We start from the raw sequence: 18,639 nt of genomic DNA, 5'->3' as shown, positions 1-18,639 counted from the left end.
TAGATCTTTAGATATTTACTGGATTGAGAAAAATTATAAAGATATTAAAGATTAACTGTAATCTTATTGAATGGCAGAGCAGACTGTGTACTAGGATAATCAATGTAGGAACATTGTGTTTGTGTGCACTTTGTATATAGAGTCATGGAAAAGTAGAGCACAGAAACTGGCCCTTCATCCCATTTAGTCTGTACCAAACCAATTAAACTGCTTACTCCCAAAGACCTGCACTGGGACCGTAGCCCTCCATATCCCTTCCATGTATGTACCTATCTAAACTTCTCTTAAAAGTTGAAATAATGCTTGCATGTTCCCCTTAAACCTTTCACGCTTAACCTATGACCTCTAGTTGTAGTCCCACCCAACCTTACTGGAAAAAAACTTGCTTACACTTATCCTATCAATACCCTCATAATTTTGTATACCTCTATCAAATCTCCCCTTATTCTTTGATGCTCCAAGGAATAAAGTCTAAACCAATTCAACCTTTCCTTATAACTCAGGTCCTCCACTCCCGGCAACATTCTTGTAAGTTTTCTGTGTACTCTTTCGACCTTATTTACATCTTTCCTGTAGGCAGATGACCAAAACTGCACAAAATACTCCAAATTAGGCCTCACCAACATCTTACACAACCAGCATAACATCCATCTCTTGTAGTCAGTACTTTAATTTATGAAGAGCAACGAACCAAAGTTTTCTTTGTCTTATCTACATGTGTCACCACTTTCAATGAATTATAGACCTGTATTCTCAGATCCCTTTCTTCTCCAGCACTCCTCAGTGCCCTATCGTTCACTGTGTAAGACTTACCCTGGTTGGTCCTACCGAATTGCATCACCTCACACTTGTCTGCATTAAATTCCATCTGCCATTTTTCAAGCAGGTCCCTATCCTGCTGCAAGCTCTCTTCCTCTACACCCCCAATCTCGGTGTCTTCCACAAATTTGCTAGCATATGTTTATGAACTCCTGATAAGGATCTTCACTCGCTCTCTCACTCATAAGTATGGGTGTGCATTTTCCATAATTTGTGCCTATGTTGTCTATAGAAACTGCAGAATAAAATTCTGACAGAAGGTTATTATCTGAAAATAAAATCTGCTTTTCTCTCTGATACTAATGTGGCCTCTCTTGCTGTTTTCAGAGCTTTCGGGTCTAAACACTGGATTTTATATTAATTGAAGTGATTTCACAAGCTCGTGGGGAGCTTCATTAGATGGAAGTGTCAAGTCAAGTCAAATTTATTTATATAACACATTTAAAAACAACGCACGTTGACCAAAGTGCTGTACAGATCAGAGCTAAATACAAGTACAGACATAACCAACAAGGCAAACAGCTTATAGGCACAAAAGAATCAGCCACATCAGGGGGATTCAAACGCTAGTGAATAAAAGTAAGTTTTGAGCCTGGATTTAAAAGAGTCGGGCAGATCTGATAGGGAGGAGAATGCTGTTCCACATTCTAGGGACTACAACAGCAAAGGAGCGGTCACCCCTGAACTTAAATTTAGATCGCGGGACAGCCAGGAGTCCCAAGTCAGCCGACCTGAGGGACCTGGAAGTAGAATAAGGGGTTAGAAGGTCTGTGATATAAGGTAGGGGCAGCCCATTTAGGGATTTAGAGACAAACAGGAGAATCTTAAAATCAATTCTGAACTGTACTGGCAGCCAGTGGAGGGAGGTCAGGATAGGAGTAATATGGTCCCTCTTCCGGGCACCTGTCAGGAGTCTGGCTGCGGCATTCTGGACCAGTTGCAAACGGGACAGAACGACTGAATAATCCCAGTATACAGGGAGTTGGAGTAGTCCAAGCGGGAGGATACAAGGGCACGGATGACTTTCTTGAGATCTTTGATAGAGAAAAACTGCTTGATTTTGGCAATTGTACACAGCTGGAAAAAACTAGCTTTTACTACTGCATTAACTTGCTTGTCAAACTTAAAGGCGGAATCAAATATCACACCAAGGTTTTTGACATGGGGTTTGACAAGGGTGGACAGGTTATCAAGACTTCACTTTGATGGAGTCAGGGGGGCCAAATAGGACGACTTCAGACTTGCCATCATTCAGCTGTAGGAAGTTTTGTGCCATCCAAAACTTTATGTCCTCAAGGCAGTTCATGAGGCTGGCTAGATTTGACTGGTCTTTTGGTTTCGGGGGAGGTAAAGCTGTGTGTCGTCAGCACAACAGTGGAAAGAAATGTCGTATGTGCGTGTTGGAATTTCCAAGTTCACAGCTGCCAAACACAGCATAGGTAGAAATCATGGGAAATACAGCTGTACACTACTGATGAATGAGGGTCCCTATCAGGTGTCCATATTCACAACAATGCATCTGCACACCTACACAATACATCTACCTGGATTACCTTCAGACACCTAGCTTGATTTCTCTCTATCTGCCCATTCCCCATCTTCATTGAGTAAAGGTTCAGAGGTGAATGGATAGAGAGAGCCTGGAAAATTTTCTTCCTGTTCATCTCTGTTATTGGCATTCCCTACGCCCACCTCAGAATCCAGCCGGCTTGCCCTTGAGGTTCTGGCAAACAAATTCCAAGTGTGAGAATGGAAAGGGAGAGCCTATTTAACCCTTTCTCTGTACCTTATTGTTATGTATATCCTTTACATTGTTATCCTCCTGATGCTCTCCCACAACCAGAACACCGGCAGATTTTGCAAGGTAATCTTTAGATTACCAACTTCATCACAAAACCATAGAGCAAATACATATACTTACAAATAGAATTACGCAGACACACACTGAAGTAGCAACACACATCAAAGTTGTTGGTGAACGCAACAGGCCAGGCAGCATCTCTAGGAAGAGGTACAGTCGACGTTTCGGGCCTGACTAGTCCTGACGAAGGGTCTCGGCCCGAAACGTCGACTGTACCTCTTCCTAGAGATGCTGCCTGGCCTGCTGCGTTCACCAGCAACCTTGATGTGTGTTGCTTGAATTTCCAGCATCTGCAGAATTCCTCGTGTTTGCACTAAAGTAGCCGACCAGTTTGCCCAGTCTATGCTTACTTTTAATAGTCACTTGACCTCCCTCCTTTCTTCCACCAATAACAACATATCCCTCTAGTTCTCTTTTCTTTCTACGCATTTCTAGCTTCCGTATGTGCAAAAACAATATTTAAATAAACTGATCACTGTAGTAGTAGATAGCGCATTCTTATGATTTTCCTCACTTCACAGTTCTAATTTCATCCTTATCAATTCATTTTCCTTTTATGGTGCCTCAATATCCTTTTAGTATCATAAACTGTGCCCACTACTCCATTGTAACACATACCAAAATTCTACATAGACTTTGGAACATTTATCTGCCTTTTAATATCATAAACTGTGCCCACTACTCCATTGTAACACATACCAAAATTCTATATAGACTTTGGAACATTTATCTGCCTTCTAACTCTAGACATCCTGAAATGAAACCTTATTGTTGATTTGTTTTTGTTATCGCCTTATTGACTTTTATTCTGTTTTAGTTATAGGTATATTGTGATGTGTGCTGGAAACAGATCTAAGAAGGTACAAATTAAAATACTTTTAAACTATAATTCACAAGGAGCTGCAAACTAATTTATTAAAACTGCATTACTTCAGAAACTTATACCTTAAATTTTGTATTATAGGCAGGCCACCAAAATATATCTTGTCATTATTTTTCAGATTGAGACCAAAGTTGGTTCCAGGAGAGTTCATGTGTAGGCGTTCTTCTTTATTTGTTATTACATCATGTATGGAAATATTTGCTGCCAAAATGGGAAATATTTGATTAATAATACAATTCACTCAATGTTCATTCTTAAATTAATAATATTACTGTAAAAAAATACCTTGTTTCAGAATTCTTGATAATGTGAAGGATTTCCACTTTCCATCATTGTGACGTTCTGTACTGGTGACATTAGCTGTACCTGAGCCTAGGTCATAGCTGACCTTTATTCGCCCATTAGTCAGTTCAACACTCATGAAATCTCGCTATTAAAGTGAAGAAACATTTAAAAATAATTAATAGAACTCTACTCAGTCATGTGAAGTGAGGATGATTTGTTTTGAATGGATTCAACATGACATTTACCAGGTCTTTTGTGGCAAGATACATGAGAAGTGCATCTGAAGAAAACGTTTTAAATTTGAAAGCAATCGCTGACACATTTGGGTTCCATCGAGTTGGTCGACTAACACCTGCATAACCTTCTCCATCAAACTGCACTGTCCCTTCAGTTTCAGTGGGTTGTGGGCTAAAAGAAGAGGAAGACATTAGAAATGATATTAATAACACTTGGAACTGTTAACAACGCTTCATTAAACCAGAATAGATTGCCCCTAGGAGTTAACAAAAGACTTAAAATAGCTTAAAGTTATTGCTGGTGAACTTCGCACAGAAATTTTTAAGTCCTCTATACAAGGCCAAATCCTCTTGTTCCTTTTCTAGTGTCTGTTCTCTGTTGTCCAATTCAGGAAGATTGTCCTCACCTTTTAACAACTGAATTATTGCCATTGCATTTCCAGGAACATTTCTCTTTTCACCTGAATCCACCAAGATCTTTTTCTGGCTTCCTGCTCTTCAACAATGATAAAAGTCCTTTTGAAAATATTACAGCCCGGTGTCTCTCCGCACCACCATTCTCATCGCAACATACACCAAATGCGGGAGGAACTCAGCAGGTCAGGCTGGAGACATGGAAAACGGTAAACAGTCAACATTTCGGGCTGAGACCCTTCTTCAGGACCGGCAAGAAAGGGGAGAAGTCAGAGTGAGAAGGTGGTGGGAGGGGAGGAAGAAGTACAAGGTGGCAGGTGATAGGTGAAACTGGGAGGAGGGAGGGGTGACATAAAGAGCTGGAAAGTTGACTGGTGAAAGAGATAAAGGGCTGGAGAAGGGGGAATCTGATAGGAGAAGATAGAAGACCATGGAAGAAAAGGAAGGGAGAGGAGAACCTGTGATATCATTTTTGACTGATGCAACAGGTATTTCCATTACATTATGGGATAGATTCCCAACATTTTTTTTCCCATTACTATTTGTTCATTTGTTACTTAATCAGAATGTTGGGGATTTTAAATATCAGACTCCAAATTACATTTCCAACCATTTTGGTCTCCACATCACAATAAATGCTTATTTCCAGTTTTGTAATGTAATCACGTCTCTACCCTTGTCTCACACACACACACTGGCCCTTCTCAGTCGTGCACATGCCACTTCCTGACTTGAATCTTCAGATAAACTTCTGGACACAGCAGCTCGTTCTGCGCCAACCATAAGATTGAGCTCATCCAGAATTTAACAAATTCCACAGCACGTTCTACTTTTTACTACTTTTTTTGGTCCTGATGACGGGTCTCAGAGCAAAATGCCTCAGTGGGTTATTCCCCTCGATAGACGCCTCTTGACTTGCTAAAGTTGAACTACAATTTTGTATGTGTTGCTCAAGATTTCCAGCAGCTGCTGAATCTCTTGCTTCTACTTCTCACTAAATTATATTGCATCCAGTCCCCAAAAATTCAATTTCAAAATCCCAGTGTTTGTTCTTAATCACTTTTTTGGCTTTCTCAGAAACATTTGAGTCATGCCACATCCCCCCACCCCACCACTCTTTGTCTTACACTCATTAATGGGATCATGACAAGCATCTTACCAAAAGAGTCACTGAACAAGCTACTTTTATCAGCCTTCCTAGATATCTCTCCAAAAGATTCAATTATTAGTTAGACATACTATATTGACTGAAACAACCTCTCAAGTCTTTCCATTTATCTAGTTTAATATAATATCATTTACACTTCTGTTGTTTTCAAACAAGTGAATCTTCCACATCTTTCTTCAATACATTTCTAGATAAGTATCATTACTTACTCCAATTTTATGATGACAGGTGTGAAATAATCATTTAGAACTGACTTCATATTTTCTTCCTACACAGAGCAGTGATTATTTTGCTAGATAATAGTTGCTGCTATTGCTTTGTTACAAGTCCACCCCAGGTTAAAATGCCTGTCTTATGGGCACCCCATACACACATTGGTGCACTTAGGAGACCATCATGATGGATGAGTGTGATTTACTGGCTTTTGTAAGGGTACAGACATTTTCATCCAGTTGAAAATGGGCCTCTGTACTTCCTCCTGCAACTCGATCCAGATTCCATCAACCTCCTTGCTGGCAATCAACACAGGCACACTTCCAAGATCTGTGCTTAGCCCACTGCTCTACTCTCTCTACACTCATGGCTGTGTGGCTAGGCACAGGTCAAACGCCTCTATAGTTTTGCCAATGACACCACTCTTGTTGGCAGAATTTCAGATGAAGTGGAGGCATACAGCAGGGAAATAGGTCAGCTGGTTAAGTGGTGTCACAACAATAAGCAACTGACTGTGGAGTTTAGGAAGGGAAAGTCAGGGGATCACACACACCAGTCCTTATTGGTGGATTAACAGTGGAAAGGGTGAGCGGATTCAAGTTCCTGGGCATCAATGTCTCTGAAGATCAGGGCCCAACATACTGATGCAATCATGACAAAGGTGTGACAGCCGTTAACCTTCATTAGAAGTTTGAGGCAGTTTGGTATGTCAACAAAAGTTTAGAAAATTTTGAAGATTTATTTATTTATTGAGATACAGCGCAGAATAGGCCCGTCCAGCCCTTAGAGTCGAACCACCCAAGAACCCCCCCCCCCAATTTAACCCTAGCCTAATCACAGGACAATTTGCAATGACCAATTAACCTACTAACTGGTATGTCTTTGGACTGCAGGAGGAAACTGGAGCATCTGGAGAAAACCACAGGAAGGACATACAGGCTCCTTACAGATGTACTGTGGAGAGCATTCTGACTGGTTACATCACTGCTTGGCATGGAGGCTCCAATGGGCTGGATCAAAAACGGCTGCAGATGGTTGTAAACTCAGCCAGCTCCATTATAGGCACAACACTTCCTGCCGTTGAAGATATCTTTAAACAGCAGTGCCTAAGACATGCCCTTTTTTTAATCATGTAGAGGACAGTGAAGGCTATCAAGGCATGCAAAGGGATCTGGGTCAGCAGGAAAAACACTTTATACTTTACTTTATACTTTATTGTCGCCAAACAAGTGATACTAGAACATACAATCATCACAGCGAAAATTGATTCTGCGCTTTCAGCTCCCTGGATTACAAACATTAAAAATATTAAAAGTAGTAAAAATTAGTAAATATTAAAAATTTAAATTATAAATCATAAATAGAAAATAGAAAAATGGAAAGTAAGGTAGTGCAAAAAAAACGATATTTGGAGGGTACGGCCCAGATCTGGGTCAGGAGATGGGCTGAAGAGTGACAGGTGGAATTCAATGCAGACAAGTGCAAAATGTTGCATTTTGTGGTAGAACAACGAGATCTGGGAATTCAGGTTCGTAATTCTTTGAAAGTGGTGTCACAGGTAGATAGTGTCATAAAGAAAGCCTTTGGCAAGTTGGCTTTCATAAATCAAAGTACTGAGCATAGGAGATGGGATGTTGTGTTGAAGTTGTATAAGAGGCCTAATTTGGAGTACTGTACTGTGTGCAGTTTTGGTCACAGGAAAGATGTGAATAAGGTTGAAAAAAAACTTACAAGGATGTTGCCAGGTCTGGACGATCTGAATTAGAAGGAAAGATTGAATAAGTTAGGACTTCATTCCTTGGAACTGTTACATACCCCGTGGGTATCTTGTGACTGTCTTATGAGCATGATGTAATGGTCTTGTGGAGGTCACATGATGTAATTTTCCTACCAGTGTGAGGTCACATGATGACCTGTTCTCAACAGGTATAAAGGAGACCCCTGGTGTGACGCAGTTAGTTTCAGTTGAGTTGTTATTTGCTTCGTTAGTTATTCCGTTATGCTGCGTATTTGTCTCATGATGCAGTTTCGTTTTAAAGAGGAGTTCTACTTTCTATTGTAAGGTAAAATCATTGTGCCGGCAGTTTCACCAATCGCTGCCAGCTTTGTTGGTGTCCTTTACAGTAGTACTGGGGAGTGAAGACCTTACTAAAGGACGAGAACCTGAAGGATTGAATAAAGTTGGAGTTGCTTGGCGGTTTTATAGAGGATCGATCTTATTGAGCATTCATTCAGAAGTGGTGACCTGTATCTGAGATAAATCCTGCAAGAGCAGGGAAGTTGTGCAGTGTCCCCTCGCCAGGAAAAGGTCAGTTCCTTTAAGCCATATTATTTCCTTCATCGTGAATCCTTTGGAGAATCAGCAGTAACGTTACGTCTTTGAAGAAATGAGTTTCTAGAGAAATCGCTCCGTATCGACTGTGTAAATCAATTAGACTTTCGAATTTACCATTTTTCAGACTGGCTTCGAATTTACCACTTTAAGAACTGTTTTTGCATTTACCCTTTTAAGAACTGTTCCAGAGTTTCTGTATACTAGTTAACTTCCAGTTAAGTTAGTCCTTTGAATATTTTTCACTATTGTTGAGCAGAGTTTAATAAATGTTTGTTTGTTTTTATAAAACCTGTCTCAATTGATAATTCATTGTTGCCGATCACGTGACAGAACATAGAAGATTGAGGGGAGATTTGATAGAGGGATACAGAATTATGAGGGGTATAGGTACAGTAAATGCAAGCAGGCTTTTTCCACTGAGGTTGGGTGGGACTACAACCAAAGGTCATGGGCTAAGAATGAAAGGTGGAAAAGTTTAAGGGGAACATGAGGGGAAGCTTCTTCATTAAGAGGGTCATGTGGAATGAGCTGTCAGCGTGAGTAGTGGATGCGAGCTCAGTTTGAACATTTAGGTGAAGTACATGGATAATAGGGGTATGGAGGGCTATGGTCCTGGTGCGGGGTGATGGGAGTAGGCAGTTTAAATGGGTTCGGCATGGACTAGATGGGCCAAAGGGCCTGTTTTCTGCACTGTACTTTTCTATGATTCTATTCCACCAGGGAGGAGGTACAGGAGACTGAAGATCCACACCCAACATTTGAGGAACAGCTTCTCCCATTCATCCAGCAGATTTCTGAACAGTCCACCAACCCATGAACACTGCCTCCTTATTCCTCTTTTGCACTGTCTACTTTATTTCTTCTTGCAAATTATAGTAAATTTTATGCTTGCACTCTACAGCTGCCACAAAACAACAACTGAGTCTGATTCATATTTAATTCCATGTGCCTTCATTCCCTGACGGCCACACCCCCAGCTGCGACAATCAAGGGCTGGGTCAAACTGAACAGAACGGAGAATGTCGGGCAGAATCACTCACTCACTGACTCAATGAGGACAGATGGTGCCTGCTCTTCCATCTCAGCAACACAGTGCTTTGTTAAGTTCTGACTCACGAACAGCTCAGGTTACAAACAGTTCCCAGGAATGAAACGCCGTTGTAACCTGGGTACTGCCTGTATGCCAGTTACGTACTCACAACATCTTGTATTTTTCTTGATTTGACAACATGCTTCAACTTTCTTTTTGATTTCACCCCTGCCCCTACTAAATCCCTCTCAACATAAACCTTCTCAATTAACATAATCCTCATATTTGTTCCTGAGAATATCCACAGGATGCTGGATTTTTGACAGCTACCCTTCTGTTTAGTGGATATATATTTCTCTAATTCTTTAGTTTGAATAGCTCCCATTCCATTTAGCATCCACTTTTGCTAAATCATATTGTCACTTAGTAAAATTGAACTTAACGATCCCCTCCCCCCACACACGGAAATGCCCGCCCAATTAAGAACTTTTAATCCAATTCTGCCTCAGTCATTTTTCCATAATTTAGCTAATCACAAATTTAAAACAATTGGGAAAAACAGAAGGCTGATGAGTACAAACGTTTACTCACACTGGGCTACGAGCTTTTGGGAATTGCTTAAAAAAGTGTCAGAAGTAGTCTGAAGATGGCTCTGGATGAAGAGAGCAAGTCCAGGGGGAATCTGCAGCACATTCTACCTGAACACAAGCCATAACCTGATCAGCCACGGCTGGGTCACCTGGGAGAGGGAGTCTCATGTTGAAAGACCTGAAACACCTGATGACCCCAGGTTACATCACTGTTGATGTGGCCAGAGTATTGTGAGAGGTGTTCTTCAAATAAATAATAACTTATTAAAAAGAAATGGGGCAAAAAGCAACTGAAAGAGCAGGGGAGTGGTATTAATTGTGAAGCGGTTGCACAGAACTGGTACATAAAGGATGAGGTGTTTGGGGTATATGGGGTGTCAGGGAGGGGTAGCACCTCTGATGGGGGAGCATGTCACATCCTTTTCAAGATGGTTAGTCCACCTTTGGTCCCCACCTGGCAATCAGCTCTCACCTGTGGCTCCCCTTAGCTGTTTGCATGCGACAGCAGCCACACCCTGGGCAACGGCTTCAACAGGCCGGCTAAACCAGGTGAGGGCAGCTGACAGGTCTCAAACCCTCGGTGAGATAGGGAGTTGCCTATCCCAGCACGTGAAGACAGAGTCTGGCAGATTGAGCGGACGACACCAATGGAAGGTCCAACGGTCAAGAAGGCAGTCTCTGCAAGCGTCGTGGAATGTGTAGAGCAGGACAAGACTCAGAAGACGTCCTGGTCATCCACTGCGTCTAGTTCCATCCCCAGCCGTCTCGACTCTGTCTTGCCACTGGATCCAGATGGGAATTGGGAAGAGAAAGTGAGGCTGACGCTGCGTAACTCTCCCTCACTTAAATCCAAATCACGCGCTAGTCTCAACACCATCTGGTGTTGAGGTCCTCATCGACGTTGACGATGGACGAACAACAACAGCATAAAGGACGGGTAAATAGCGTCTTTGTTGCAGAGTTAGAAGACTCAGTATAATATGGTTCTGTTCAAAACCGATCCTGCTCCTCTGTTGATTAAAGATTAGCTTTGTTTGTCACATGTACATCGAAACATACAGTGAAATGTGTTGTTTGCATCAAATCAAATCAAATCAGCGTTGATTGTGCTGGGAAGCCCACAAGTGCTGCCTCGCTTCTGGCACCAACATGGCATGCCCACAACTCACTAACCCCATCCTTGGACTGTGGGAGGAAACTGGAGCACCCAGAGAAAACCCAAGCAGTCACTGGGAGAACACACAAACTCCATACAGACAGCAATGGGAATCAAACCACAGTGGCGGGAAATAGGAAGAGTGGAATCACTTCTTTGGAGTAGAAATTCAATTTTGTAAAAACTGCACTCTTTAAAGAGTTTTGGCATCAGAAACAAACTAGTTGTTGAAAAAATATGATTCGACCTTATGTTTTCTTTTTGTGGGTAACTTTTCTTACCAGGCCAGAGAATACCCCATTTTCATCCTCCTGTTTTCAAAATGAAGAATAAAATGGAGTGACAGCTGCAATCTATACTTGGGAAAACATACATACCTTACGACACAGCCTTTGCACTCTCCCTGTCTCTCTCTGTAATTCCACAATCCAATTGGCTTACGATCCAATGAAGTTTCACCCATACATCCAGAGAATGTAGTTGTTTTGACTACATCTGATTTCTTGAATGATTTAAAGAGAGCAATTAAAATCACAGTACTTAATTACAACAGCTAATCATAAATAGAAACACATCGATGTGAAATTCTGATCTGTTCTCTACATGCAGAACACCTAAGCAGCTTGAAGTTTAAAAAAAATCATTATTTTATTTTTATTCTGAGCAGGATACAGAATGTCTGCAAAGTCCTAAATTTCTTAAGGTATTACTAATGTGGAGCATGCCTAAATCAGTTAGAGGAAGGAGGCTGTATGAATTTGAAGAATATGAAGTGCTAACAGCAGCTCCACTAATGCCATGAGGCTCCAAGACAATTAATGATATTCCAATGTAACCAGGTCACCAATGAAAATCATTTTTTATTGTTGAAGTGCACTTACTCAACCTGGTAATGCTAAAATAGCCACCTGTGCCTTTAAGAGAAAATGGTGATGTCATTATGCACATGTGGAGTAGAAAGAAGATTTACCATGTTCTAGAAAGACTGTCGAGTGCTAGTCACATGGTGAGGAAAGATTTTCACGAGTAAGGTATCGGCGCTGGATAGCGTGGTTGTGCAAAGTTCCTTATCGGCCTCGTAGGTTAGTCTTTCTAGTAATTTAACTGTAAGGCGATATACTGTAAAAGTTTTTGTAAAAGTTTATTTTTGTCCGACTTTATTGTTTCATGAACAAATGTGGATGTAACAGAGTAATGTGAATGTGTTAATCTCTGTTCATGTAGCATGAGCGAGGAGAACTTGTTTCAGAGTTTAACCTATATGTGTTTGGGAGTTAAGCACATGTGCGCCAAAGTGGGTATATCTCTTAGTTAAGATGAGATGTATTTACTCATATTTTTGATGTTGTGTATAAGGTGCAGGGTTGGTGGGATTCTAATGTTGTTTGTATAGTTTTTTTTAGAATTGCCACTACCATATTGGTTTTGTATATCTTGTTTTACTTATTTTCATACTGCATATGTGACCAATTGCTAGACAAGGTTGTGGACCAAAATTAAGCTGATTGTATCAGCGGAACTGTGTTTTTTTAAAATTCATTTTGCTTTTTTAAAATTTTGATACCCTCTTCCTGCATTAAAACATCTAAAACAGATAAAAGAATTAAAGACCAGAAAAAGTATTTGTTGTCCTGAGTGTGTATTTTTCTCAGGCTACAAAACCAATATGATATCAACCCATCCAAAATTAGATGAGCAAACTATATCTCCAAAGATGAATTCCCTCCCTCACAATGTACTTAAGAGCACCATACTCTTTCAATTAATATCCCAGAACTTTAACAGAATCTAACATAAACAGGTTTCATTTACGTGCTGTTTCACTTCTGAATTTACTTATGACTGTAAGAAATGAGTGGTCCATTTAACCATTTCATTAGATAATGCCTGATCAGAAAATTATTCACTAAAAATCATAAATTAGCTTCCTGCAGATTTTTTATTGTTTTAACTGATTTGAAATCTGCGTTCTGGAGAACCATAAGACATGAAAGACCAAATGAAAGTAGAAATGCAAAAAAAAGACCAAAACAGTAAGTAAGCAACACCCAAAAAAAAAATGAAGGAAAAACTCAGCAGGTCAGGCAGCATCTATGAAGGGAAATAAACAGTCGATGTTTCAGGCTGAACCCTTCACCTGATTAAGGGCGTAAACAACAGGAACTCTGCAGATGCTGGAAATTCAAGCAACACACATCAAAGTTGCTGGTGAACGCAGCAGGCCAGGCAGCATCTCTAGGAAGAGGTACAGTCGACGTTTCAGGCCTGAAAGGTTGACAGGTTAGTCCTGACGAAGGGTCTCGGCCTGAAACGTCGACTGTACCTCTTCCTAGAGATGCTGCCTGGCCTGCTGCGTTCACCAGCAACTTTGATGTGTGTTACCTGATTAAGGGTCTTGACCTAAAATGTCAACTATTCATTTCTGTCCATGGATGTTGCCTGACCTACTGAGTTCCTCCGGCATTTTGTGTGTTTTGCCCTGGGTTTCCAGCATCTGCAGAATCTCTCGCACCTCCAAGATAAAACTTGAACAGATAGCTTCACTGCACCAGCAATTTGTTTTCACTTTTCCTCTGTGAAGAAGACTAAAGAATTTGGTGGTCTTCATAGACTTTTCTTTTCCAATAAGTAATTTAAAATAGTCAGGCTTTAAAACCTGGGCACCACAATGCACATTTTATTTCTTGACTTCATATCTGCGAATTTGAGAGCAATTTAAAATAGATTGAACTGTAACAAAGATTCTCCACAATTTTTAGTGGGTATTTTTTCCTGCTCCCTTATTTCCTATGCTATGTAATTGATGGTGGTGCAAACCTGCAGCCATGAATTCATCAAACTTCTTTGCAAAGTAGTTCATAAGTTAACACGACAAGAAAATAAGGAAGGGCAAATGAGATTGATGAGATTGCTCTGTCAAGAGCTCGCATAGAAGGAGGTGACAAGTGGTCTTCAGTGTTGTCTTTCAGTATCCCAGTGTTTTCCAATCAGTTTTCCCTTTCAATGGGAAACTACTTTCAATCAGCATTTTATCACATTCATGAATAATGAATATAAAGCTACAATGCAATGAATCCATGTTATAAACCAGTTCCCCAACAAGCAATGCTATAAAAGGGCCCATAAGAAAAGTAATTCTTAGAAATATCATGCATCAGTTGTAGCTCACTGAGGAACTCTCTCGCCTCTGGATCAGAGATGCTGTACTTAAGCCTGCTCCAGGGACTTCAGCCCATTATCCAAGCTAACACACCAATGCATATGCAGAGATGAAGGGGGTTGGAAATGTCATTAAACAGAAGACCTGTCTACCCTCCCTGCTCTATAAGAACTTACTAGTAAATCAGCTGTCGCTGCTTTCTGTTTAGTATTTATTCCTGCAAACAGAGGCATAGTGAGACCTCGTCACGTAAAAGTGGTAGAACACAGTTGGAGTATTACTTCTTGTACAACAGTGATTACATTTCAAAACGTACTGCACCAACACCAAAGTACTTTGAGATGTCTTAGTATAATGAAAAGTGCTCTATAAAGTTGTCTCACTGTGCACAGAAATGCTCAAGTAGTGATTAAATTAATGTAGCATTTAATATGCTAATTTTGCAAATAAATACTGTATCCTCCATATCGAATAGATGATTTCAGCAAATTAATCATTGGCAAATTAACATTGTAAATCAAATAACCACATCATGAGAAATGCTATGCCATACCTTTACTTCGCCTGTTAAACCACCGACAAACAAATAAGCATTTGCATCCACATCAAGTATTGTGTAGCCTTCAGGTGAGACTCCGCTGTAAACTGTTGGCAGGATGCTTGCTCTTGGACCATCCAATGCACGTACAGAAATTGTACCATTTCTTCTAAACCTTTTGCACAAAAGAGATTGGTCATTGTTTAAACATTAAGGAGCTGAAGATCAAATATTATGCAATGACATTAAATATTGTTTGAATGTAATTCATTACTGTGAGGGAAGTTCAAAGGAGACTGCTCAATACTACCTCTGTCTTATGAAGATGGATGTGAGAAAATGAAGATGGTGACAAGAAGAATGGAAAGTTAATGATTCTGGAATCAGGAATCACTGTGAGAAAAATATTTTAAAATTATTCTTACTCCATTTTATTCCTCTTCTTTTAGTTCCTCAAATACACTGTTCCCAAATAAGAGTCCAACAGGCCCATTTTTAGCCCTTAATTTAACTATGAACTAATTAATTTAACTGTACAATAGTATGATATTCAACTATATTGTCACATAATACTGAAAACAGAAACAGACATCTAGTTCAATATTTCATAAGTATCCCTAACTTTCTACTGAACATCCTTGAAACACTCTACATTTCTCCTTTACAATACTTAACTCCTCTTAAATCTATCTATGCTAATAAGCTAAAAATACTAATGTGGGGTTCTGAGTAACTCATTTAAAGTGTCTTCTGAGTAAAAATAATTCTCCTGAAATCATTATTGGATTCATTCGTGATACTCATATATTTGTTGCCATTGTGGTCTCCGATGCAAGTGAAAATGTATTCTCATGCTTATACAAGTCTGATGAAATCTTAATGATTTCATTTTCCCTTTTTTTCCCGCGAGAAAAGAATTCTAGTTTGCTCAATTTTTCATGACAGGTGTAACATCTCAGTTCTGGTAAGAATCTGATATCTTTTACATTGTCCATTGTTTAGGTTATTGTCAGGTTAGTAGAAAAGATCATTGGCTTCAGTCTACCATCACTGCAGGACTTGCATGTGTCCAGGACAAAGAAGTGGGCAGGAAACAAAATGTTTGCAAACACTACCCACCCAGTCAACTGCCTTTTCCAAAAGCTCCCTTCTGCAAAGTGCGATAGAGCTATTAAAACAAACACATCATGGCATCGTAAAAGCTTCTTACCCCAGGCAGTTAACATGATCAAGCATTCCTGTTAGCTCTCTCACCCCCTCTATCTATTACCTCAGTCACTGCACAGCACTGTAAACACTTTAAATCACCTTTTATAATACTGATAACATTGTTAATAAATGGTAGTATTTAAGGATCCAATTATTCCCCGCCCCAACCTATCCAAAGTACTTGTATTCACACGTACATTTTATTCCATATCCGTACTTTAACCTCTAACTTCATTTTTATACAATCCTTTATTCTTCACAATTATTGCACTTTTGTTACATGTCATGCCAACACAGCACAGCAAATTCCTAATACATACAAATGTACGGAATATGGCAAATAAAGTTGATCCTTGAATCATCTTTGGTTTTTATACTTACTTGAAATGCTGCAGTACTTGTGGTACAATTACATTCAAGGGATCGTTTGGTAAAACCCCCAGGATTCAGACCCTGAGACAATGAAGCTAAGTTAAGGAAGTATGCAGGCAGGAGGCAGTGTTCCTATGTTGTTGCTGTTCTTGTCCTCCCAGATGGCAGGAACTATGAGCTTGGAGAAGCCCTGGCCTGATTTTGGTGAATTGTGCATTGGTATCAATGGTGGAGTGAGTGAATGGGATGGACAGTGGAAGGGCAGCTTTGTCCGAGATGGTGATGAGCTTCCAGGGTCCCGTTGTAACTGCACTCCTCCAGCCAAGGGGAGAATAGTGCATCAAATTCATCATGTTTGACTGATTCTGGAAAGGCTTTGTCGTATCGAAAAATGTGCAACGCTCCAGAGGAGATCCAGACTCTGACCTGCTCTTGTAGCCATAATATTTATGTGATATGACTATTGGGTTCTTTATTTATCTTTTTTTGGTGCTTGGTGACCTTATATGGAAGCACATTGACTGTTGGTAATTTGTAACATTCAGTACATCTTTAGAAAGCATATCTAGGTAATACAAAGTCCTTATGAAGGGTCTCAGCCCAAAGCATCAGCTGTTTACTCCTCTCCATAGATACCATCTGACCTGCTGAGTTCCTCCAGTATTTTGTGTGTGTAACTCATAGTTGCTATTGGAACATTCTCTTCATGTGCAATGCTCACTGGGTGGGCCGACTGAGGCACATTTGGGAAGCTTAACAATTACTATCAATGGAGACAGGCTGGGAACAGAGCAAGAAATCCAGCAGCTCCGAGATGAATTTAAACTGATATTTTTTGGGAGAGATAACTTGCAGAAATATTGAGTTATCATGTGAGCTAAAAAACGTAAGTAGTGATGCTTCTTTTTGTCCCACGGAGCAAAAGAATGAACTCGTTCCGTTTGGAATCAGAATCAGATTTAATATCACTAGAGTATGTTGTGAAATTTGTTATCTTTGTGGCAGCAGTATAATGTGATACATAATAGAAAAAGAAACTGCGCATTACAGTAAGTATATATATTAAATAGTTAAATTAAATAAGTAGTGCAAAAACAGATGTAAAAAAGTAGTGAGGTAGTGTTCATGGGTTCAATGTCAAATCAGAAATTGGTATAAGGTAATTTCCAGCAGACATTATGAAATGCCGTTAGACTGTTGAACACCCAACATTATCAGCATTTGAAAATTTGGCTGTCTACTTACAGGTCCAGTAAAAATGATGGTGGATGGAAAGGTGTCAGGAACAAAAGAACAATCTGTTTATCACTGTGACTTTGATTCCATTAGTATCCCGTTTCCACCCAGGAATAGGCATGGACATTGGTGCTATCACTTTCCAGCCAAGTGAAATTCCGCTGATTCTTAACAAGCTCATTAATCTACATATGTGTGTGTTCTATCCAAGTTATTTAATTTGAGTGGAAATTTAACATTGAGGAACTATAGAATTGACCTGTCCAGAAGTCCCCATAAATCATATAACCACACCAAGTACTCAAATATTTAAGCCTCAATGAAAGATAAGAAAACCTCACCACAATTAATAGACAGAACGTATTAATGTATTTTGTCTGAAAATGGGAGGCCATGCTTGTTTGGGATGGAATTTCTAAAACATATTTTTCTTTAAATTCTTTTAATACTTTGAGCTACTGATATTTAGTTAATAGCAATCAAGTCAGAAGCATGAAACTTACCTTGAGGCTTCGATTCTGTACCAATACTGGTCATTAATGATCAAATCTGGATATTCAACACGCCCGACACCAGATCCCACGTCCCACAGGAAGTTGACTTTGCCTTTACGCATCTCAATTGCTAAGAAATCAGTCTGTTAAATAACAATAAAATCAAAGTTGAGGGATAAAGATTAAAATCAGTTTTATATGTCACATGTACATCAAATCATACAGTGAAATACACCGTTTGCATCGATGACCAACACATCCAAGGGTGTTCTTGGGGAAGCTCATAAGTGTTGCCTTGCTTCTGATACCAACAGAGCATGCCCACAACTTACTAAGCCTAACCAGTACCTTTGGACTGTGGGAGGAAACGGGAGCACCCGGAGGAAAACCACACGGAGGGATTTAAAGCTGGAGCTGTTAAGTGTTGTGCTGGGCGTTACACTGCCGTATCGCTCCAATAATTTAGAAACCATATTAAAACTTTAATTAATTGACCTTCCAAGAGGCAGTAGGTGTAAATTTATAAACAATTTTTAAATGTGAAAAAGAGGTGTAAAACATTTCTTAAAATGTGCTTTCACTCATCTCCAATATGCAGCACAGCTAGAACAAAGCCATTCAGATATTTTCTTATGCATAA

At 39.9% G+C, this 18,639-nt stretch overlaps 1 protein-coding gene across 3 annotated transcripts in view; it reads right to left on the bottom strand.

The window, feature by feature from the left end:
- The window catches only part of lama2 (laminin, alpha 2), a 398,231-nt gene that overhangs the window by 35,664 nt on the left and 343,928 nt on the right, over positions 1 to 18,639 (bottom strand). For all 3 annotated transcript variants that reach the window (XM_063034544.1, XM_063034525.1, XM_063034534.1), the window contains exons 46-51: positions 18,009 to 18,142; positions 14,704 to 14,863; positions 11,368 to 11,492; positions 4,094 to 4,256; positions 3,849 to 3,993; positions 3,626 to 3,764 (exon numbers count right to left, since the gene is read on the bottom strand). In XM_063034544.1, the coding sequence (XP_062890614.1) occupies positions 3,626 to 3,764; positions 3,849 to 3,993; positions 4,094 to 4,256; positions 11,368 to 11,492; positions 14,704 to 14,863; positions 18,009 to 18,142 (866 nt within the window). The remainder of the gene's footprint in view (positions 1 to 3,625; positions 3,765 to 3,848; positions 3,994 to 4,093; positions 4,257 to 11,367; positions 11,493 to 14,703; positions 14,864 to 18,008; positions 18,143 to 18,639) is intronic.

The sequence above is a fragment of the Mobula hypostoma genome, chromosome 2 (genome assembly GCF_963921235.1).
Source record: "Mobula hypostoma chromosome 2, sMobHyp1.1, whole genome shotgun sequence".
NCBI lineage: Eukaryota > Metazoa > Chordata > Chondrichthyes > Myliobatiformes > Myliobatidae > Mobula > Mobula hypostoma.
This window is presented reverse-complemented; position numbering and strand designations above follow the sequence as displayed.